Source organism: Coccinella septempunctata, chromosome 7 (assembly GCF_907165205.1).
Source record: "Coccinella septempunctata chromosome 7, icCocSept1.1, whole genome shotgun sequence".
Taxonomy (NCBI): domain Eukaryota; kingdom Metazoa; phylum Arthropoda; class Insecta; order Coleoptera; family Coccinellidae; genus Coccinella; species Coccinella septempunctata.
Window position 1 is genome coordinate 29,896,547 of NC_058195.1, and position 24,019 is coordinate 29,920,565.

Consider the following 24,019-nt stretch of genomic DNA (forward strand, 5'->3'; position numbering starts at 1 on the left):
CCCAAATTTGATCCCTGTGCCAGCCCAAGGGTCAAGTCTGTCGTATCCGAATACATGTTATCCACGTAAACCGCTTGCCTACGATCGCTCAAAAATGAATCGATCAAATTTAGGGCTGTGGAATTGAATCCGTATCTCTCCAGTTTAAAAAGCAGCTTATTCCGATCGACACAGTCGAAGGCTTTTGACAAGTCAACGAATGATCCCAAGCAATGTTCACCTTGCTCAAAACAATCGACAGTAAAGTCAATGAAGTGAATAATAGCATCGACCGTACTTCTGCCTTTTCGGTATCCAAACTGATTTTCTGAGAACAAGTTATTCTGTTCAAAGTAGCTTACTATCTGGCCTGCGATTACTTTTTCAAGAATCTTGGAGAACACCGGTACAATTGAAATGGGACGATAGTTGTTTTTATCCTTACGATCTCCTTTTTTATGAACTGGGATCACTTTAGAGATTTTTAAGCAATTTGGGAATTTTCCTGTCAGTAGACATTTATTAATCAGTTTAGTTAACGGCATAATGATTGAGCTAATATTAGCTTTAATTATCTGCACCGAAAGGTCATAATAATCAGTGGATTTGCTATTCCTCAAGCTCTTCACTGTTTCACGCACCTCAATGAATCCCACCTCGCGGAATACAAATTCTAAGTTGTGTGGAACCCTCTTCTTAAATGATTGACCGAACTCCGTCTGCGATGAGGCAAGCCGTGTTCTAATTGTCTCCGGCACTGTGGAAAAATGTTTGTTGAACACGTCGGGAGCAATGTTTATAGGGGGTGATACTCTATTCTTCTCCAGATGGTCATTCACGAGTTGCCAAGTAGTTTTGCATTTATTGTTTGAAGACTCAATTTTTCCGTCATAATAAGAAACTTTAGCTTTCTTTATTGCCTTCCTGTATTTCCTGGTAAGGTCATTTCGCACTAAAAGCAGATTTTCGGTTTTATACTTAGAGTACAGATTTCGAACCAAAAGTAATGTCTCTCTCATTTCTCGAAGTTCTTCAGAGAACCATCCGCAATACCGTTGTGTGAGTTTTGTCCTCTTCATCCTCCTGGGGAAAGATGATGAGAATATATCAACAAAAATGTTATGGAATTCTACAAAACATTCCGCACCATCCAGCTCAGCATTTATGAAGTCCCAACATGTATTTTCAAGTTTACAATGCATCTCGTTGAATCCTGCCTGTGTTAGTGGTCTAAATGCTCTGTGAACGTAATTCGAACTCTTATTCAAGGTTCCTACGCGAAGAAACTGTGCTTCGTGATCCGAGAACTCAGTGTCTATTATTCCAGCCAATTCCCCAGGTGCATCAAAGTTCGTGAATATATTATCTATACAATTCTGATTCCTGGTGGGCTCAAATATTTTTTGTTTGAAACCATAGGATTTCAAGAGATCGACTACCACTTTCGCCTTCCTGTCCGAAACAAAATCCACATCTTGGTTGACGCTAAATTTAACATTGAAGTCACCACATATCACAACCCTGTCCCTATTAATAGCGAGTTCATTGAGAATAAGCTCCAAGTTAGAAGTGAAAGCATCGAGATTTCTCGATGGTGATGAATAAATACATATGATGATTAAATTACTTTTGAGTAGTTTAATAGCTGACAATTCACAATGCACTTCCAAGGATTTACTTCGGATATTACTGATAACTGAACACTCTGAACAGTTCACTAGGGAGTTTACTAAAATCATTGTGCCCCCTCGTTTCATGTTTTGCCTTGTGTAAGCATCACCTACATACCAATCTCCGATGCATAAGCCCCTGGACTCCTCTTCTCTGAGCCAATGCTCAGTGAGGCATATCACGTCATATTTATGCGATTGAGCGTAAATCAAACCCTCTAAGACATTTATTTTATTCCTTAAGCACTGAATATTCAAATGTAGCATGTTTAATGTGTTGTAATCTTCGCAGGAATGAGTCAATGAAATATTTTCGGGAATTAAATTACCTGTTACTCCCTCGTCAGTTTCCTTGAAAAAAACCTAGATATGTAAGCTCCGTTAGGCCAACATTCAGAGTTCTCGGCTGTATTTTTATGTGAATCATTAATAACTACCTTAAAAGAACAGTATTTGTCTGGCAACTTTGATTTGAGAGCTGTGCATTCTGCTTCCGGAAATGTTTTTCTTACCATTTTTTCAAATTCTTCTTCTTTGGTGTTAGGCGCAATCCTAGAAACAAACAGAGACATCTTTTTTCCAACTGCCTTTATTGGGTTATCCGTGCTCGCTCCGATTATATTCCACCTGTAGCTCTGGGATACTTTATTGTTGTGCATGTTCTTATTGTTTGTTTTGATGTTGTGGTTGTCAACTTTCATATCTCCAACTGTACCTACCATGCCAGATGCATTATTGAAACTATTATGACTCGATGTAAATGATCTGTTCTTCTTTTTCTTCCTTTCAACAATCGTCCAATTATCTTTTACTTTCTGTCTGTCAATTGTCCTTTCAGATGACATTGTCGATTGAACCTTCGTTCCACCATCTATGACGTCTGTGTTCCTATCATCAACGTGTGTAATTGTGACATCTGATGAACCAGATGAAGATGCGGATTTGTATACAATCTCCGATGTGGGATTATTGCCTTTATTCTTCTCATTAAAACTTGGATTTGCTGGTATCGATGAATCCAACTTCTCAAGGAGATTTATATGCTTTTTCAGCAAACCGATTTTGTCTGCTAGCTCATTTATCAGAATATCCTTTTGTTCTATAATAATATCTTTATATGCAGACTTACTCCTTTCCATCTCACATTTCATTAATGCCGACATATCAACACCCCTGCATTCTTCATTTTCCTCGGTAGAGTCCTCATTGCTGGTATTTACCATTGATTTGTCATATAGTGATTCGTTTATATTGGATATTCTCAACTTAAGCTGTTTAATTTCAGCATCTTTAGTGTCACAATCGCAGTCCTTTTTGGTTATGTTGCCACAACAAATTACAACACCCTCCGAATTTACATATGTACCACTAATCTTAAGCACACAACTAGGGTGGTATTTTGCATTACACTTTCCGCAAAGTATGAAAATTTTTACTTCTTTCGAACACTTCTTACACGGAACGTCAGAATTCGTGCTACCTCTCGGCGCCATGATAGGAATAAATGCATGTAAAGAATACTAAAATCCATAGCTGCCGTTGAACACTCGGCCGCATATACCTCGCAGCCAGGTGTAAGCAGTTAACATTTCGATGTATTTCTACGTTCATGACGTACACGGATGTTTTTGATATCAATGAAAAGTTATTTTTTTTTCGAATATGATGATATATGGCTGCCTGTGAAAAAATGGCCGCAAGTTAGGTCTGCCATCTGTTAAAATAACGAGATATCTGAAATAAAGTGAAAGAGATGGCGCGCAACGCCACTTGTTATATGAGGATGGTGGATGCCAGCCGTGTGAGTATTTAAGCCATTGCGCATGCGTCTATAGATATGATTCTAAGCCGGCGGCTCAAACAATAGTAAGAACAACTTAACATTTACAAAATTATAATAACGTAATGAATATTATTCATTAGATTTATTTATAGATTTATTTTATTATAAAAAATTATTCATTCATCAAGTGCAAATGTAATTAAATCTGAAGATTTTTTTTTCGTGTTTCTTCAAAATCAGTCTCTTGAATCAAGTTATATTTTATATCAGTGTATTACATTTTCTAGTCCAAGTCAGATTCCCCGCTGCTTTCACAATCGCAGTTGTCACTATCGTCGTCGCAGTCAGAGTTTTCTCATCATCTGAAAATGTGTTAGCTCAATTACATAATACATTTTCTACTTGTATCGCAGTCGAACTTAGCAGAAACCATGTTGGTTTCAGGACACCATCCAGAAGAAGCCAACCATTTATTCTCCGCACTAAACTTTAAACAGTGGTACTTAGTAGCATTGAGCAATATCGAATTGACGAAAATCGTCCGTAGTACCAAAACGATAAAATGTGTGCTGAAACAAACCCTTTGATTTTTTCAATGAATTTTTCATCATTCTCTTTTCCGCATACATCTTGTTGAACATGATAAATCGTCCAGTGTCTTTGGAATGAACTTTGGTGAGACTTATCATCTTTTAAAAAATTCTTCTCATGTTTCGATATTGATTTATTTGGACGTTATTCTTATTAGAAACTATTATATGCATTGCGCCCGAACTCTCAATATTCGTATAGCGCCCGACGAAGGGTTTAATACATAAATAATATTAACAGCGTTGTGTACAACGAGTTCCAACACGTGGTTGTAATATAAGAATAATTCAGATGCACTGTTGAGAAACCTAAGATTACTTTCAAACGGGTTTTTACTGTCGGGTTTTTACCGGAAAACAACCGAATGAAAAATTATTCATCGGGTTTTATCCGTACGGTGGGCACATCAAGCTCTCGAATCTCGTGGCGATAAGCGCCGCCGAAAGTGCAATCTGGTTGTTTTCCAGTGCGAAACTAAACCGGAACATGTGTGAAAGATCCCATAATATCAGTAGATATAATAGCAGCCATACATCATCCTATTCGAAAAAAAAATAGCTTTAATTTGATATCAAAAACATCCGTGTACGTCATGAAGGTAGAAATACATCGAAATGTTACCTGCTTACACCTGGATGCGAGGTAGTTGCGGCAGAGTGTGCAACGACAGCTATGGATTTTAGTATTCTTAACATGCATTGTTATGATGTGGATGATATTTTATTTCAAAACGGAGTGAACGAAATTTCTCTTGGAATATTGATTAACATTAATTTAATTAAAATTACTTGCGGCCACTTTTGACAGGCTGCGGTGTTATAAGTGTATTCTCCTATCCATAAACGTAGGTGAAAATATGTGTTTGTCTCTGTACGTAATGAACGTAGTAATTCTGCAGTGGGATCGTAGACTTTCAGTTACGCACCGAAAAACAAGCGTATTGCACTTTCGGCGGCGCTTATCGCCACGAGATTCGAGAGCTGGATGTGCCCAGCGTACGGATAAAATCCGATGAATAATTTTTCATCCGGTTGATTTCCGGTAAAAACCCCTAGTGTGAAAGGAGTCTTAGGGTTCTCAACAGTGCATCTGAATTATTCTCTTATTATAACCACGTGTTGGAGCACGTTGTACACAACGCTGTTGATATTATTTATGTATCAACCCTTCGTCGGGCGCTATACAAATATTGAGAGTTCGGGCCCAATGCATATAATAGATTCTAATAAGAATAAGGTCCAAATGAATTAATATTGAAACATAAGAAGAATTTTTTTAAAAGATAATAATTCTCACAAAAGTTCATTCCAAAGGCGTTAACTTTGAACGATTTAACATGTTCAACAAAATGCATGCGGCAAAAGATAATAATGAAAAATTAATTAAAAAGATCAAAGGCTTTCATTCAACGTGCAATGGACCATTTTCGTCAATTCGATGTGGCTCAATGCTACTAAGTACGACTGTTTAAAGTTTAGTGCGGAAAATAATGATTGGCTTTTTCTGGATGGTTTCCTGAAACCAACATGGTTTCTGGGAAGTCCAACTCCGATACGAGTTGAAAATGTATAATGAAAATGAGCTAACAAATCTTCAGATGATAAAGATGAGACGAAGATAGTGAAAACTGCGGTTATGAAAGCTGATATAAAATATAACTAGATTCAAGAGACTGATTTTGAAGAAACACGAAAAAAAATTTTGGCATCCTCATCTAACAAGTGGCGTTGCGCTTCATCTCTTTCACTTTATTTCGGATATCTCGCTATTTTAACAGATGGCAGAGTTACCTTGCGGCTATTTTTTCACAGGCAGCCATATATCATCATATTCGAAAAAAAATTAGCTTTAATTCGATATCAAAAACATCCGTATACGTCATGAACGTAGAAATATATCGAAATGTTACCTGCTTACACCTGGCTGCGAGGTAGTTGCGGTCTAGTGTGCAATGGCAGCTATGGATTTTAGTATTCTTTACATGCATTGTTATGATGTGGATGATATTTTATATCAAAACGAAGTGAACGAAATTTCTCTTGGAATATTGATTAACATCAATTTAATTTAAATAACTTGCGGCCACTTTTGACATGCTGAAGCGTTATCAGTGTATTCTCCTATCCATAAACGTATGTAAAATGTGTGTTTGTCTCTATACGTAATGAACGTAATAATTCTGCAGTGAGATCTTAGACTATTAGAAAAGATATTTTGAAAAATCTCCATTCTTCTCATATGGGAGTTGTCGAAATGAAAAGTTTGGCTAGATCTCATTTTTGGTGGCCGGGATTAGACGAAAACATTGAAGAATTATGTAGCAATTGTGAAAATTGTTTGCTACATAAAAAGAGTCCTGATAAAGCTATACAGAATCATTGGCCTTGGACCCAAGAGGTTTGGTCTCGTATTCAATTAGATTTCACGGGTCCATTCAAAACAGATATTTCTTGATTTTGATAGATTCCCATTCAAAATGGATAGAGGTATACCCGATGACTTTTATTACTACAAAAAATACAATTGCGGTATTGCGATCTATTTTTGCTTGTTTCGGTTTACCTAGACAATTAGTTATCGTACAAATTCGGACTCATAATGGTTTATTCTAATGCGCAAAAATGACACCTCCAAAATCGTGAATGTCGCTAATATTTCAGACCTCGACAAGCTATAATTCCATCCAATTATTCAAACTATCTCACTATGACCCTTGCAACTTCAGGATGGCTTTGAACGTTTACTATCAGAATGTTCGTGGCCTACGAACAAAATTACCTCAGTTCAAGTGCTCTTCTACAGCCAGTAATTATGATCTTTTATTCATTACTGAATCGTGGCTCAACGATAGTGTGTATGACTCGGAAGTTATGAAATCCAGGGTATATGACATTTTTCGGAGAGATCGCTCCACGACGGCGAGTGCCAAAAGTGAGGGTGGTGGTGTTTTTGTGGCGGTAAAGAAAGATTTGGAGCCTGTCAATGTTCCAGAGTTCCAGAGTGGTGCAGAAGATTTATGGGTTCAGATATCAATCAACAGATTAAAGGTTTATTTGTGTTGTGTTTATATTCCACCGGACGACGCCGCGGCGTTGACTTGTTTTGTGTCTAAGCTGAATGATATCAAACCCTTGCTTGGAGATAGTATTATTTTAGTGCTAGGTGATTTTAATTGATCCGGAGTTTCCTGGGTGAGGAATGTCTCAAACAATAATAATAATAATAATGTTGCAACAACAGCAACCAACGAGTCCAATTCAATTGCCGACTCGAACCGCTGAAGGTGCTGCGCAGGATATTCAGCCAGTGCTCACCCAAGCGGGGTTAGTTAGAAAGCGCATGAAGTGGACAACGTCCATGAATGAAACTATTGTGCGCATATATAACTCCATCACGGGACTAGGGCAGAACACGAACAACTATAGGAAAAGGCTCCATGAGGAATTTTGCAACGCCTACCCAAATCTCAATGTCACTGAACAACGAGTGGCAGACCAGTACCGCGTAATTCTGAGAAATAAATTAATACCAACGGCCCGAATCGACGCAATTAAACGGGAACTTCAGCGTCCGCTAGCAATAGAGAATAATACCAACACTCTGATGAAATTCACATGCCTGGGCAACAACACCTAGAAGACATTGATACTGAAAGTCCATCTTGCAACCCAAGTGAGCCTGAACTCCAGGACGATAGGGAAGAGCTCCACCGACAAGTTCACTCTGACATGAGGAGATACTTCGCCGAACTGGAAGGGACAGACCCTCTTCATCGAATAACACCTCCCCGACTCAATACATCCAAGAAGCTGTCACTTATAATCGACATCTTGAATAAGGACGTTTTACCTGAATACCTACAGAACGGAAGTTCATTGGAATATCTGCATCTAGTTTTTTACTGTGCAGCGCTGACGACAGCCAAAACCATAGGGGCAAAAATTCGCGGAACGAACAACAATGGTCTAAAATTACACAAATTACACGCGCCAGCATGGCAGAAACGTCTTCAACACAAAACAGAAAGGCTAAGAAGAGACATTGGACGACTGACGGAGTACTTGAACGGGAATCGAGGAAGAAAGGTTGTGAAAGCTGCCAAAGAGATCATGGATAGAAACAGGACACATACAGAACGAGAGACGGAGAATGCTACAGCTCACTATTGCCTCGACACTCTGAAGCAAAAATTAAGTCTGTATGCAGAACGCCTGAGGAGATATAAAAGCAATTATAGCCGGAAAAGAGACAATAATTCATTCGAAAAGTCGGAAGAATCTTTCTACCGGTCACTCACATCGTCGGATGGAGAACATGGAAAGTTACCACCAAAGGAAGCCATTGAACAATTCTGGACCGAACAATTATCAACGAAACCTCACTTCAATGGAGATACCGGATGGATTGAAGATGAAAAATCTGAAGCTATAAAATATGAGCCGATGCAGCATGACATGATCACAATTGAAGAAGTAAAAGCAGCTATCAGAGTACTGCAAAACTGGAAAGCACCTGGGCCTGATGGATTACAGAACTTCTGGATCAAGAAACTTTGGATCATGCATGACAAATTGACCTCCGCAATAAATGATGTCATTGAAAATCCTGAAAGAATGCCAGTATTCCTTACACATGGCACAACATACTTGTTACCTAAAGACCAAAGGAATACAGAAGACCCATCCAAGTACCGACCAATCACATGTCTTCCAACGATGTACAAATTAATCACATCGTGCATTTCAAACCGAATTCACAACCATTGCGAAAGGAATAACATCATCGCCATGCAACAGAAAGGATGCACCAAAGACAGCCGAGGGTGCAAAGAACAACTAATAATAGATTCAGTTATCTGCAATCAAGCGTTCTCCAAGCGAAGGAATCTCTACGCTGCGTACATAGACTACAAAAAAGCATTCGATTCTATACCTCACGAATGGCTCTTGACGATCTTGAAGATTTACAAGGTGGATCCCAATATTGTTAAGTTCCTGAAAAACGCCATGTCAACCTGGCGTACTAGTCTTCAAATGAAAGCAGCAGATTGCTCCATTACAACAGGACCTATTCCAATAAGACGCGGAATTTTCCAAGGAGACTCGCTGAGCCCTCTGTGGTTCTGCATGGCCCTGAACCCCTTGTCTCATAGATTGAATTCTACGGACTACGGATTTTCCATCAAGAGCGGCAGTAGAACTATGATAAAACTGAATCATCTCCTTTACATGGACGACTTGAAACTCTTCGCATCTACCAAAAAACAAATGCAACTGATGCTGAAAATGGTGGAAGGATTCTCGGAAGACATCAAAATGAAGTTTGGACTAGAAAAATGTCGACTGCTTAACATAACGAGAGGGAAAATAGAAGATGGTACGTTCAAACTCAAGGAAGGTGCAGAAATTGAAGCATTAAAGGAAGGAGACACATACAAGTATCTAGGCATAAAACAGGCAAGAAAAATCAATCAGACCCAGATGAAGAAAGAATTAACGGAGGAGTTCACCCGAAGATTGAGGAGGATAATGAGAACTGGTCTTAACAGCAAGAATCTGATAAAAGCGATTAACACCTACGCTTGCTCGGCGCTGAGCTATTCATTTGGTATTATCTCTTGGACGATCACCGATTTAGCAGCTTTACAGAGAAAAATAAGGACGATGCTGACTAAACATATAAACAATAAACATCACCCCAAAAGCTCAATAGAACGGACAGAGCTGCCACGACATCTTGGGGGTAGAGGAATTGTTGATTTGTCCAACCGTATGTCCCAGGAAATTGAAGGACTTCGAAAATATTTCTTGAGCAAGGCAGCTTCGTCAGAACTCCATCGAGTAGTTTGTGTTGCTGATAGTTCTACACCATTAAAGCTACAACAGGATCACTTGGAAACCGTCGAACACTCTGCAGAAAGTAAAATGCAGAAACTGATTGGCAAACCTTTGCATGGGAGGCACCAGAACGAGGTCAACCATGATTACGTCGACATATCTGCGTCGAACTACTGGTTGACTTCCGGAAGGTTGTTTCCTGAGACAGAGGGCTTCATGCTCGCCATCCAGGATCAGGTGATTCCAACAAGAAATTACATGAAGTACATCGCCAAGGATGCCTCAGTGGCGGACGATAGCTGTCGTTATGGCTGTGCGACACATGAAACTATCCAGCACATCACCGGGGGATGTCAGAAGTTCGCGGGCACGGAGTACAAAAATAGACATGATGCTGTTGCCAAGATTCTTCACCAAGAATTGGCACTAAAACACCAACTTCTAACGTCGAAAAAGGTTCCTTATTACAATTACCATCCGGATGCTGTGCTGGAAAACGAACATCACAAGCTCTACTGGGATCGCACGGTTCTCACAGACCGAAAAATAACCCACAATAGACCAGACCTCATATTGCTCAATAAGGATGAGGACAGAGCACTATTCATAGACGTGGCAATTCCAAATAATACCAATCTTCTAGATAGGCACACTGAAAAAATTTCAAAATACAGAGATCTCGAGGAACAAACCAGAAGACAGTGGAAGCTGAAAGATATCAAGACCATCCCTATTGTCATTTCATCTACAGGCCTGATACCGAAGAAACTACTAGAGAACTTGAGGAAACTTCAGTTGGACGAAAATATCTATAGAGTCATGCAGAAGGCGGTACTGCTCGGAACGGCGAGAACTGTACGCAAGTACATGGGGAATGCAGAGGAACACCGTCTGCGCGGACAGGAAGTGCGGGTGGAGCAGGAATCCAACCTACAGCAGGGAGGCGAGGAGCGACCCGGACCCGACCACCACCACGAGCCCGAAAACCTGGAAAGGGTTCCAACAGAGCTTAATCCTTTTGATATCTAAGATATCTGGGATAAGTGAATTTTCCTCTGGAGAGGAGTGTGAAAGCCGCAAGGCTAAAGTCATAAAGTTTATTGATCCATTCAGACTTCAAAGAGTATAGGACAAGTCAGTATACATAATTGATCATGAAGAAAAAGGAAACTAGTTCATATCGGATGTCACTCCTCCACATGAATTTAATGTACTATCATTCAAGTATTCTGATACAGAATAATAACTTCTGCTTAGCAGTAGATCTTTCATGTTTTTCTTGAAATTCTTTAAATTCTGTACTTTCAGAGTAGTTGGCAAATGATTGAAAAATCTTACACTTTGATAGGATGGTGAACGTTCAAATCTAGATGTTCTATGATTTGGTATCATTAAAGTATGATAATTTCTTGTGGAGTAGTGATGGTTGCTAGACAGTCTTGCAATATCACTCTCATTTTCCTTTACATAAAGTAAACACCTATATATATAGATACAAGCTAGTGTCATGATACCATTCGCAATGAAAAAAGGTTTACAAGAACATTGTGGATGTAAATTGAACATTAGCCTGATTATTCTCTTCTGGCAAACAAAAACTCTATTTAGTTCAGATGAACTACCCCACACTAATATATTATAAGACATATGAGGATAGCATATACTGTAGTAAACATCTATGAGAGATTTCAAAGGAAACAATCTTTTTATTTTAGATATTGCAAAATAAGACCTATTCAATTTTTTACACACATAGTCAATATGTTGGTTCCAGCGCAAACCTTCATCTATGTATATTCCTAGAAATTTTGTGAATTCCTTAGGCATTATAGAAACATTATGATGGGATATTATCAAGTGATCATTATTTATTTTGTTCAATGAGAAATATACTAAATCAGTCTTGTCCACATTCACCATCAACGCATTCAATCGACACCAGTCAGTAAACATCCGAATAATCGACAGAACCAACAACCTGAGTTCCTCAGAGCTCCGTGCTGTGAGAAGTAATGAGGTATCGTCTGCAAATAGTATAATCAATGCTCCAACGATATGATCCGGCAAATCGTTTATAAACAGCAGAAAGAGTAAGGGTCCCAGCACCGAGCCCTGTGGAACTCCCATATCAACACCAAACTCATCAGAATATGTGTTTTCTACCTTCACCGAGAAAATGCGACCGCTCAAATAACTCTCCAACCAATCTAAAAATATGCCTCTGAAGCCAATATTATAAAACTTACGCAACAAGAAACGAAAATCTAAAGAGTCAAATGCTCGCGAGAGATCAAAGAATATCCCAGCAGCACGAAGACCGTCATCCAAACTCTTGTAGACGCCCTCAACAAACTGAAATGCCGCAGTTTGTGTTGACCGACGAGGCCTAAATCCATGTTGAGATTCCGTTATGATGTTGAATCTATTCAAAAATTCATACATTCTATTGAAAACTATCCGTTCAAAAATCTTAGAAAAATTACTCAAAATCGATATGGGTCTATAATTAGCGATGTTATAAGGATCATTTTTCTTGAATACCGGTATAATGATAGACTTTTTCAAAATATCTGGAAATTTACCGGAAGAAACAGATATATTCATTAAATGAGCAAAATGACCAGCAATGGAATCGGCAATGGATTTGAGAACTCTCACTGAAATGGAATCAACTCCAGTACATTTCTTGTTCTTAAGTGCTTTGATAACATTAATAATTTCATTTTCTGTGACTGGATGGAAAAAGAAATTTACATTCAGTATTTTTGAAGTTGTGCATGATTGTGATAGCGTTTTCCCATAAAACTCCATGAGTCTGGTGTAGGTTACCGTAGAAAAATGGCTGCCAAACGCCGCAGCTACTTGACCTGAATCCGTACAAAGATCTCCATTCAACTTCAAAGATATTCTCTTATGAGCATTGGGTGATTTTCCAATTTCAACATTAACCAGTTCCCAGACAGTCTTATTTTTCTGATGTGAGTTCTCAACTAGATTACTATAGTACCGCCGTTTAGTATTGTCAAGTAGTTGATTGTAATAAACTTTGGCAGACTTGTAGATTAGTAATGACTGCTGTGTCTTCAACCTAGAATGCATCCAATGAAGATTTTTCTTGATATTTTCTTGTATGCTGAAGCGTTTAATCTCTGGTGTTATCCAATTCTTTGAGATATTATTATTACTAGTAGTGCGCCTCAATGGACAACATTCTTCAAAAATTGACTTGAGAGTGCCAATAAAATAGTCAAATATAACATTAATGTCAAAATCTGAGTATACTTCTGAAAATCTGGTATCTTCAATACGAATATTAAAATTATCAAGATTATATGAGGTAATACCCTTATAATGCTGTGGCTTGTCATTAACTACCGTTTTAAAGGAAATAGCAGTACAATATTCAAGCGATAAAACTTTATGATCAGCAAGATTTGCCTCATATACTGTGGTTTTACAAGAATTTTTTTGTGCATTAGTCAAAATATAGTCCACAGTTGAACTAGTTGTTTTCCCTTTACTGTCAGTGAATACCCTAGTTGGTTCGAGCGATGTGATGTGCAAATCAAAACAATCAAGAAAGTCCTGGAAAAGGCATTTTGACCGAGAATTCATTTTAACAAAATTAATGTTCAGGTCTCCACATATGAACAAAATTTTGCATTTTTCCAGACATTGTTGTACAACATAGAAAATCCTTTCTAAAAATAACTTGAGATCGCCTGATGGCGGCCTGTAGATACTTAGAATTCCTATTTTGAGGTCTCCAGCGTTAACCTTCACTCCACACACCTCACAATCCATTTCCAAGGATAATCGGGAGAAATTAAGATCAGAGGCTTGTAATTCACTTTTCACATAAACAACACAGCCTCCGTCCTTGTGTAACACACGACAAAAACACGAAACCTGTACGTATCCTGGAATAACCATTAGGCTGATGTTATCCTCAGAACACCAATGCTCCACAACACTGACAATATCGGGACTCTCTGTCGCTAGAAGCACCTGAAGACTGCTGAGTTTATTTGAGATACACTGAATGTTTATTTGTAGTATCTTCAATTTAACTGTTGATCTTGTTTCATCGGTCTCCGATGAAAAAAAACACGGACATTTGCACGATTGGGCCAATTAGTTGGAACAAGGGCTTTATCGTATTCACTATCTAGAATAGTAACTTTGAAAGAGGAATAGCTTTCTGGAAATCGTGATTTCAGTGGTTCACATTTTACTTGATTTGAAAAATTTCTGTTCAGAAATTTAAGTAGATTATCTGCCGTGGTGTCCGGTTTGAGGTTTGATACGTGTAGAAATTTCATCTTCTCTATACCTTCCACCGTTGAATCACCTGAGCAACTTCCAACAACCAAAGTACTTTTTGACTTTCGCTTTGGTTTTTTGTAATTGACGTCTGTCCATTCATTTTTCGATGGTGTAGATTTTTCAATATCGACAGGTAATGCGATATTAGAGTGGATGATTGCATTTCTTGCATTCACTTCTTGTGCATTCTCTATCGCTTCATTCAACCACAGAACAGACCCATTGACTTACTTTATGCATTCAACTGACGTACAGTAAACAGATGATCATCATTATTTTTATTTTGATTTCTAGTTACGGTTAACCCACATGGCTCATCAGTTACGGAACGCCTTATGGATGTACCTCCACCAGTTGATTTCATATTCCGATCTTGTGATCTGACAACAGGTTTAGTACTGCTGTGCTGTATTTTACTCACATGTTTATACTGTTTGTTTTCATCGTTGGAATTGTCTACATTTTTATCATCATGTACCTGGATGACATTTTTTTTCGAGGAAGAATGATTATTCATTAGAAATTTATTGTGATTCTGTAATGCTTCAATCGCTATGGCTTGATTTGCGATTATTAATTCTTTCTGAATTTGAAGTTCTCTCAAATATTTTATCTCCATATGCAGAATATCCAGTGAATTCCTGGTACTGTCATCTGAACAACCATGTATTTTCGTATCACCATCATTATTTAAAACTTCCTTATTATTTTTTTCGATTAACTTTTTAGTGAAGTTAATTAGCACTTGATTTGTAACATTATCTGGCAGTGTAGCACTCACTAACACTCCAGTACTCGCGCGCCCGATAGGAACATAAACGGTCGCGTGGGGTATTAACCCTTAGTCACTACGGACGGGTCATTTTGACCCACACGACATAAGACGAGCCGAAATTCTTCGTTTCGCGTGTGAGTAGTGGGGTGATTCTTCTAGTATTCTCCTAGCCCAACATAATCTTTGTTCTGACGAGTAAGTCGAGCTGTGTGCGTTCCCGTGTTTGCTGATATCGCTGTATTTGGGTCAAATTGACCCGTGCGTAGTTTGAACGGTAGTGTTATATGAAATATGAGGTACGTTTTCTATTCAATTGAATGAATGAATCATTCAAAATTTATATCAATATCAATTTATTGATTTTGGTTTTTGTGTTACAGTATTTATAGGCCACTCACTGAAGCTGAAATCTTACAAATTGTTGAAGATGAACAGTTCTGGGAGGATCATAATTCCACAGAAAATACAGAGGGAGAGGAAAATATTTTCGAAGTGCAAGACAGAGTAGCTGCTACTGAAGCTATTCTAGATGAAGGAGATAGGAGTGAACCTGGGGAGAGTGATCATGAAGAAATAAGCGAACATGACAGTGATAGCGAACTTGAATGGAATGATAATGAACAAGAATCTGAAGATGTAGAGAGAAAGACTAAAGAAGTTGACGAATCTAATCGTCAAGCTTTTTATGGCAAAGACAAAACGAAATGGTCGAAAAATGCACCAACAAGAGGTAAAACCCAAAAAAAAAATATTTGTACAATACTGCCTGGCTTGAAGGGAGACGCAAAAAAGAATCCACCCTCAACAGTTTTGCAGGCCTGGAAACTAATTTTTTCGGACGCAATGCTCAAGAAAATCACAAAACATACAAACTCCAAAATACAGAATATGCAACTGAAATATAAAATGTTCAAAAGAAGGAGAAATTGCCGATCGCAGTTCTCTGCTTCCTTCATTCATAATACAGACCAAGAAGAAATAGAGGCTTTCATTGGTCTGCTCTATTTAACAGGCATTTTTAAATCAGGGCATGAGGATCTCAGATCTCTATGGGCCAATGATGGAACGGGCAGAGATATATTCAGGTGCACTATGTCACTTGCAAGGTTTTCTTTCTTGCTTTCCTGTATTCGATTCGATGATGATAGTACAAGGAAGAAAAGACTGAAAGAAAACAAGTTGGCCGCAATATCTGATTTATTTAATCAATTCGTCCAAAATTCAAAGAGTTGTTACTCTCCTTTTCTACATTTGACGATAGATGAAATGCTAGTTCCATTCAGAGGTCGCTGTGGATTCCGAATGTTCATGCCAAGTAAGCCTGCTAAATATGGGATCAAGATACAGGTTTTAGCAGATGCAAAAACCCATTACATGGTGAACTCGGAAATATATTGTGGAAAACAGACACCAAGTAAGGCTTGTTTGGAAAAAGGAGAGAAACTATGTCTTCCAACACAAGTGGTTATGAGGTTGATCGAACCTGTGAAAGGGTCCAATAGAAATATAACAACCGATAATTGGTACACCTCATTAGAACTTGCAAATGCCCTGAAAAAAGAGAAGTTGACGTTAGTAGGTACTTTGAGGAAAAATAAAGCTTTCATTCCACCGGAATTTCTACCGTCCAGAGGAAAGGAAATTGGGAGCTCCCTATTTGGGTTCACTTCTGATTTGACGATTGTTGCTCATGTTCCGAAGAAAAACAAATCTGTGATTTTATTATCCTCTATGCACTCAGATGATAAAGTTGATGAAAAAAGCAAGAAGCCGGATATTATATTATTTTACAACAGTACGAAGGCTGGCGTAGACGCATTAGATCAAAAATGCGCAAACTACAGTACATCAAGAAGAACTCGCAGATGGCCAATGGCAATATTTCACATGATTTTGAATGTTTCTGGAGTGAATGCCAGAGTTCTTTATCAGCTTTCACCCACCGGAAAGGAACTAACGAGAATAGACTTCCTGAAAACATTAGCCAAGGAGTTGTGTAGACCACATGTAGTAACCAGGATATCTAACCCTAAGATATCACTCAAACTTCGAAATTTAGCAGCGGACATATTTGATTTCGAGTTTTCCCATCCAGTAGAGCCTCAGCCTCGGGCAGGAACTTCGAAAAGAAAGAGATGTGCCATTTGTCCATCGAAAAAAGATCGAAAAACAAACACCTTCTGTTCGATGTGTAAAAAACCGATTTGCAAAGAATGTGCCATAAATGTTTGCCCCTTATGCAAAAATACCAAATAAAATACTTGAGTTAAAAATTAATGTTTGAAAATTATTATTCTAAAATAAAATGTAAAAATATCGTTTTTTTTCTTTTGTTAATATCTATCTAGAAATCGGGTCAAATTGACCCACCGTAGTACTTATGTTACAAAATTTTTGTGTAGTAATTAAGGGTTAAAATACCCCAAATTGAAAAATGATATTTTACAAATTACGTTGCAAAATATGTATGCCTAAAATTAAAAGTCGTTTCGTTAACGAATACCATTTATTATTTATGAGGGTAAAGAGGTGTACGGAGGTGAAAAAACTGTATATTCCTAAAGTAAAGCAAAATCGACAAATTTCATGATAAAATTCTCGTGGTTTCTCCGATTTGGCAAAAACTTACAAAAAACTGAAAAATTTATAAGCATTTGTATTTTAATTTTCTCCACATGACTGACATATTAGTTTCTGATGATTCTTGCAAATCCATTGCCGGCATTTGTAACAAATCATCGGGGTTTTCTTGTCCGCTTTTCTGGGACAGAGATGACATCTGCCTCGTCCTAACTTTCGAGGTGGTTCTTCTACAGAGCTCGTTGTTATTCAGAAGTTGGCGGAGTTTGGTTTTGATGTTCGGAGGAATGTTTTGTATGTACAGACGTCTCTTTTTTTGTGGAAGAGTTAGTTCCATTGCAAGTGTCTTCAAAAATGTTCGCCTTGGAATTGGAATATAATTATTGTTGGCTTCAAGAAGTCTCAACATATTGATTCCACCTATATTTAGAACATCGAAAAAGATTGTCAGGGGCCATCGCCGGCAGTTTCTAGATACATCATAAGCAGTACACATTTTATCGACTATATCTACCGCATATTTTGTACGGTTATAATCCATGATAATATCGGGTTTGTTTGTCTCGTTATCCACAATGCTATCATGGTGCATTGCTGATACCATTAGAACGTTTTTATTTTTTTTTGGTACAAAAGAAACGAGAGTGCAATTATTCTGAAAAGCAAAAATACTACTCCCTAGTGGTCTGCCCTTTACATTGACTAATTCGGATCTCCCGTTTACCCCCCCCCCCGTTTACATTGGAATCTCCCGTTTATTAGAATTTATGCTTCCTATCACAGTTAGTTTATCCTTTAGAAGATCCAGAACAAGAGGTACACTTGTAAACCATCTATCCATTGTAATATTTCTATTTGTGTTTCGAACTGGTTCAGTCATTCTTTTCACAACATCATAAGCTGAGTTGCTCTGAAGATAAGGCCCATCTGGTTGTACTCCTGGATATATCTCTAAATTTAAAGTGAACATTGTTTTAGTATCAACTAAGGCAAATAACTTTAGGCCATACTTGGCCGGTTTAGCTGGCATATACATTCTAAATGAGCATCGCCCTCTGAATGCAATAAGTTGTTCATCGATAGTCAAATAGGGGCTTGGAACAAAAACATATTTGCAATGATCTACAAACCTCTCAAAAATATTTCTTATTGGAGCAAGTTTATCAAATTGTCGTCGTTCGTGTCGATCATGAATATTATCGAATCTTATGCATCGGCATAAAAATCTGAATCGGTTGTAGCTCATCGTCAAGTATATCTGTTCACACCCGGTACCATCTGTAGACCAGAGATCTAAAATATTTTCCCTCCCGGATTTTTGAACACCTGCTATATAGAGAATTCCAATAAGAGCCTTTATCTCACAAGAATCTGTCGATCGGGCATCCCTGTCACGCTCAAATTTATTTTTTACATCTTCTATTTTGATGTTAGTACATGCAACGATTAGGTTTATCATCTCATCGTCTATAAAAATTGAAAAACATTCAAGATGTGTTTTCGCTGTTTTTGCAAATCCTTGTGGTCCTGGAATCCTAAGTACCAAATTGTGCCTTTTCGTTCGAGTACTTGGTGGCGGCATCTTACTCCATACGGTTTTCTTATCTTTTCCCAGAAAAGTTGGACCTTCTATAATTTCTTCGGTCGAAGGATCGTCTTCTTGCTCCGTGTCCGAACCATGATCACTCTCTTGGAGTTGATCTATCTCACTATCATTATCTTCTTCTGCATAAATTTCATTTACTTCGGCATTTTCATTCGCAGACTCTCCATTCATTATTTCCTCATACCATTTCAACCACTGTTCTGGATTTTTACTCTCCATATCTGAATAACGAAAATACCTCCTCGTATACAGATGTTGATAAAAAACTTGGTGAAAAATGGAAAAATAATAATAATTATAACAATAATAAATACTAATGTCATCATTTTTACTACCCATTATTAAAATAATGAAAATAAACATTTATGTACCTAGCGTTTGAGTGTCGACCGGAGAAATTATATCACACAAACGGTCGCGCGGGGTATTCTGATACCCCAGCCTAATTTCGGACAATGTGAAGAATACAACGAATACGGTATCAAATAACCGCAGGCACAGATGACTTCGTAAGATTGTTTACGAGGAATACCTATGTGGATATTCGTCGCAGGTTATCCCCTCCTAAAATACAAACCGATAAGTGAAGCCTGGGGTATTGCAATACCCCGCGCGAGTACTGGAGTGCTAACAGATCAATTAACTCGTTTTTACGCAATTTATTTAGCTCGCTCACGACGACGTCCGTACTCTCAGACATCTTGACAACGTATATATAATTTAGAACCCATGAATGTTGACACTAAATGTGGCTCATTAATGGACTCCTTTTCGTTTTTTGAGTTGGTCCAGTTCAATGAATTTTGGATTTAATACTCAGTAACAGTTTTAGAGTTGATAATCTGATGAGATGTTCTGATCCCATTGTTCCTGAGGACAGAAATCATCCATCTGTGGAATTTCTTTTTGATGTAGGACTGATCAAGCCATTATGTCTAAGTGACTCATTTTATAGTTTCAGGGGGGCTAATTTTGCTCTCATCAATGAATCTTTACATAATATACCATGGGACGAATTGCTTGTGAATGATAATGTCAATGATGATTTGGTTGTTTTTTACCAAATTTCAAATCAGTTAATTGAAAGACATGTCCCCTAGAGTAAAAAAAGTTAAGGCGTATCCATCCTTTTTTGGCAATGTTGGAAGACCAGGACCAGGCTATCCATCCTATTTTTCTAAGGAAACTATTAAAATCATTAAACGTAAAAACAAGTTCCATAAAAAATGGAGAATTTATAAAAATTATGGTGATGATATAACATTTCAAGCTTTACGGTCTGAAACCAAGTGTCTTATCAGATGTGATTATGAAAAATATTTAACCTCAGTTCAATCTGAGGTCAAAATTTGTCCAAAAAAGCTTTTTGACTTTGTCTCTGTTGGTTCTAAAGATTCGGGGTTTTCCAGCAAGATGTCATTCAAACAACGCATCGGCGAGTCAGGCAAAGATATTTGTAATTTATTTGCCGATTATTTTGAGTGTGTTCTCACTAAGCCTGATCCAACCATAAATTATGATACAAAGAAATGCTCTCCTGATCAATACTTTTTAGGCTCCTTCCAAATAACTTCTGATCATGTCAGGGAGATAATACTTGGATTGGAAGAAAAGAAAGGAGCTGGTCCAGACTCGATACCACCAATTTTTCTAAAAGAGTGTAGTATCCCTCTTGCATTGATATTCAATAAATCTCTCCATAGTGGAATATTTCCTGACTCTTGGAAGGTTGCCAGCATAACTCCTGTTTTTAAGTCCGGTAGTAAGAATTCAGTAGAAAATTATTGTCCTATCAGTAAACTTTGTTTATTCGAGAAAGTCTTTGAATCATTAATATACAACCGTTTGCTCCATCATATGCAATCTCGAATAATACCTGAGCAGCATGGTTTCGTTAAAGGAAGATCAACTAATCTCAGCTGCTTCATTGGATTTGTACAAAAAAGTCTTGATAAGGGAATTCAAGTCGGATTTTAGCAAAGCCTTCGACCGAATTAATATTAAAGCCCTTTTGAATGAGCTCAATTATGTCGGTGTTGAGGGCACATTGTTGAGATGGTTCGAGTCCTACCTCACAGATAGATCTCATCACGTCAAGATAGGGAGATTTATTTCAAGATCATTTTTCCCTACATCAGGGGTACCCCAAGGTTCCCATTTGGGTCCACTTCTATTTATTATTTATATAAACAGTATCAACAGATGTTTTAAAGTTTGTAAGTTTCTGTTGTTCGCGGACGATTTAAAACTTTTCGTTCTAATTCGAACAATCCAGAACTGCTTGGATCTTCAGAATGATCTAGACAGCCTTTTATTTTTTTGTAAAGCCTTTAGTTTACATTTGAACATAGAAAAGTGCTGCGTAGTTTCTTTCACACGGAATAGGTCAGTAATAAACTATGATTACTCAATTTCTGGAACTACCCTGCGGCGCACTGATACTGTCAGGGATTTGGGTATTGTGCTTGATTCAAAGCTCATCCTCGATGAACATATAAATGGTTTGGTGTGCGCGAGTAATAGAGTTCTTGGGTTGATTATGAGGCAATGCCGTCAATTCAAGAGTCGTGAGGCAATTTTAGCGCTGTACTAGCAGCAAGTTCAACTTTGCTTCTTCGGTTTGGTGTCCTCATTATAATGTATATATCGAAAGGTTGGAAAGGGTGCAAGCTAAGTTTCTTAGGTTTCTAAGTTATAAGACGGGATTTCACCTGATACCTGGAAATCCGGATAACTACTTTGTTCGTTTGAGACATTTTCGAAGTAATAGCTCAAAGGACAGAAGAATAATGAATGATTTAATTTTCATCTATAAAATACTATCGAATAAAATTGATTGTCCTCAAATTCTAGATTCAATTGATTTTTATGTTCCTCCTATATCGAGAATGTTAGATCTATGCAATTCTTATGTACATAGCGTTGATTTATTTTCGGGGGGTAGTTGAAGTTCTTTCAAAAAAACTATTAAGAGGATATTTGGGTAGTTCTTTACATTGTTCGTGAGCATTGTTTCATTTATTTCTGATTGTAAGCATTGTCTATTTCATATTATTAGTGGGCGCTTCTTTTGGGTGTTCACACCTGTTAGCGTTCTTCTTTGTAAAATAAAAAAAAACAAATAATAATAAAAATGAATAACAAGACGAGTGACACTATGTCTACCCGACCTAAAAGATGGATTAAACTTGTAGATAGATTAAACTTTAGATAATTTTTAAGGATATTGTTCATATTAGATGTAGGTAATTTTTCTTATGAATGTTCCATAGTGTTCTTCAAACTAGAATTTCAAGAAAAAACAATGCATTATTTAGAGAGAACTGTGGTGCTCAGAAGTGAAACAATTTATGGACACATAATTAACAGATCGATTAATGTAATGGAATTTGTAACGACACACTTGACGATTTGGAGCAATACTTGAGAATACTTGACATGGATAAAGTGTGCTCAGTTCAGAGCAAATCCTGTCATATTTTGATTTTCCCCAATGCGAATGAATGCAGCGCTTGCACTAAATTCAAATTCAGATTGCGGAACAAAAAGATGAGGTGTACCATATCGAAAAAAATTACAAGTTGAGAAATTTATTGGAGAAAGAGGACTAAGAGATTGAATTCTCTTATTGAAAGGTTTGAAAAAGAACAAAATCAAGCAAAAAGCTCTTTTTCATCAAGGATGTCCCTACAGCGCAGAAGAATATGATACACACTCGTTACAATGCAAGTCTCTGTAGAAAGAATGGTGTACGATATTCTCTTGATTGGGTGTATACCTGCATTCTTATGAAAATAAAAAGCTCTAAGCTGTACAACTACATGAGGGAAAATGAAATACTACCGTTACCATCCCTAAGTACATTGTCAAGGTAAATGTCTACTGAAATAATTTTATCATAAGGCTTGAGATCTCTATGAAGATACCGAAAATCACTGTTTAAAATGTTTGCTATTTTCTCTTCTTCAGATATATCAGAAATATTTAAGGCTCTTTTGGTTTTCGAAAAAAAGTCTTTGAAATTTTGAAAACAAAGACTAGTCACATGGAAGAATAGGAACGACATGGAGCTTACTTGTCGATGAATGTAAGGTGTCTATAACCAAAAAATTCGACAAGAACTTAATGAACTTCATTGGTTTCATTGATTTGGGAAGTCACACCCCACAGAAAATGGAAAACAAACTTGGAGACCATGCTTTGGTCATAATGTTCCAACCATTTGCAGGTCATGGTCTCCAAGCATTGACCTGCTTTCTAAGTGGAAGTGACGTGACTGGAGACGTTCTCACAAAAATAATGCTCGAGTGTGTTATTCTTTGTGGAAACGCTGGTCACTTTATAGATGTGATTACTAGTGATGGAGCTAGTTGTAACCGGAAAATGTGGAAACACTTTGAAATAGAGGACACCAGCGAACCATGGTGTGAACACACCATGGACAATAAGAGAAAATTTAGAATGTGCTCAGATTTTCCCCACCTCATCAAATGTTTGAGGAATAATTCAATTAAAAAAAAAATTTAGTATATATTAATAATTAGTCAAAAATTACCATACATCAATTATTCCAGATTCCGGAAGGTTGGGTAGAACATGCCCACTTCGAAAATTTGATTGATTAGGAATCAACTAAAGTTTTCAAAATGGCATATAAGTTGACGACCAGTCACATATACTCAAAATATGCGGAAGAAATGAATACTCGGTTGGCATTTCAGGTAAAATAAAGGTTTGGGAAGCTGCATATTGAGGGGAAATCTATTCCAAGAACATTGTTCAATTCGATTTTGTAGTTATTCAGTAATACAACATCTTTGGCATTGAGTGTGTATCAATCCAAGAATATTCTCAAAAATGTTCATCCTTCTT

The 24,019-nt window shown here is 37.5% G+C and overlaps 4 protein-coding genes across 5 annotated transcripts; 1 reads left to right on the forward strand and 3 right to left on the reverse strand.

Moving 5' to 3' along the window:
• Positions 1–615: 615 nt before the first annotated feature.
• On the reverse strand, positions 616–2,794 carry LOC123317381. Of its 2 annotated transcripts, none has more exons than XM_044903886.1 (2): positions 2,162–2,794; positions 616–736 (listed from the first exon to the last, which is right to left on the reverse strand). In XM_044903886.1, exons 1-2 carry the CDS (start codon positions 2,786–2,788, stop codon positions 653–655), a joined length of 711 nt encoding a protein of 236 aa, XP_044759821.1. In that variant the 5' UTR covers positions 2,789–2,794; the 3' UTR covers positions 616–652. The 2 variants fall into 2 exon arrangements, with proteins under 2 accessions (XP_044759821.1, XP_044759820.1); XM_044903885.1 differs by lacking the exon at positions 616–736 and adding an exon at positions 1,147–2,086.
• A 10,425-nt stretch (positions 2,795–13,219) lies between these two features.
• LOC123317229 lies at positions 13,220–14,951 on the reverse strand. The gene is made up of 2 exons (XM_044903648.1): positions 14,432–14,951; positions 13,220–14,393 (listed from the first exon to the last, which is right to left on the reverse strand). Exons 1-2 carry the CDS (start codon positions 14,803–14,805, stop codon positions 13,922–13,924), a joined length of 846 nt encoding a protein of 281 aa, XP_044759583.1. The 5' UTR covers positions 14,806–14,951; the 3' UTR covers positions 13,220–13,921.
• Positions 14,952–18,277: 3,326 nt separating this feature from the next.
• On the reverse strand, positions 18,278–19,366 carry LOC123317732 (piggyBac transposable element-derived protein 4-like). Its single transcript, XM_044904341.1, has one exon. The coding sequence runs from the start codon at positions 19,364–19,366 to the stop codon at positions 18,278–18,280; it is 1,089 nt and encodes a 362-aa protein (XP_044760276.1).
• A 3,569-nt stretch (positions 19,367–22,935) lies between these two features.
• On the forward strand, positions 22,936–23,674 carry LOC123317733. Its single transcript, XM_044904342.1, has 2 exons — positions 22,936–23,018; positions 23,200–23,674. Exons 1-2 carry the CDS (start codon positions 22,936–22,938, stop codon positions 23,672–23,674), a joined length of 558 nt encoding a protein of 185 aa, XP_044760277.1.
• The last annotated feature ends 345 nt before the right edge of the window (positions 23,675–24,019 follow it).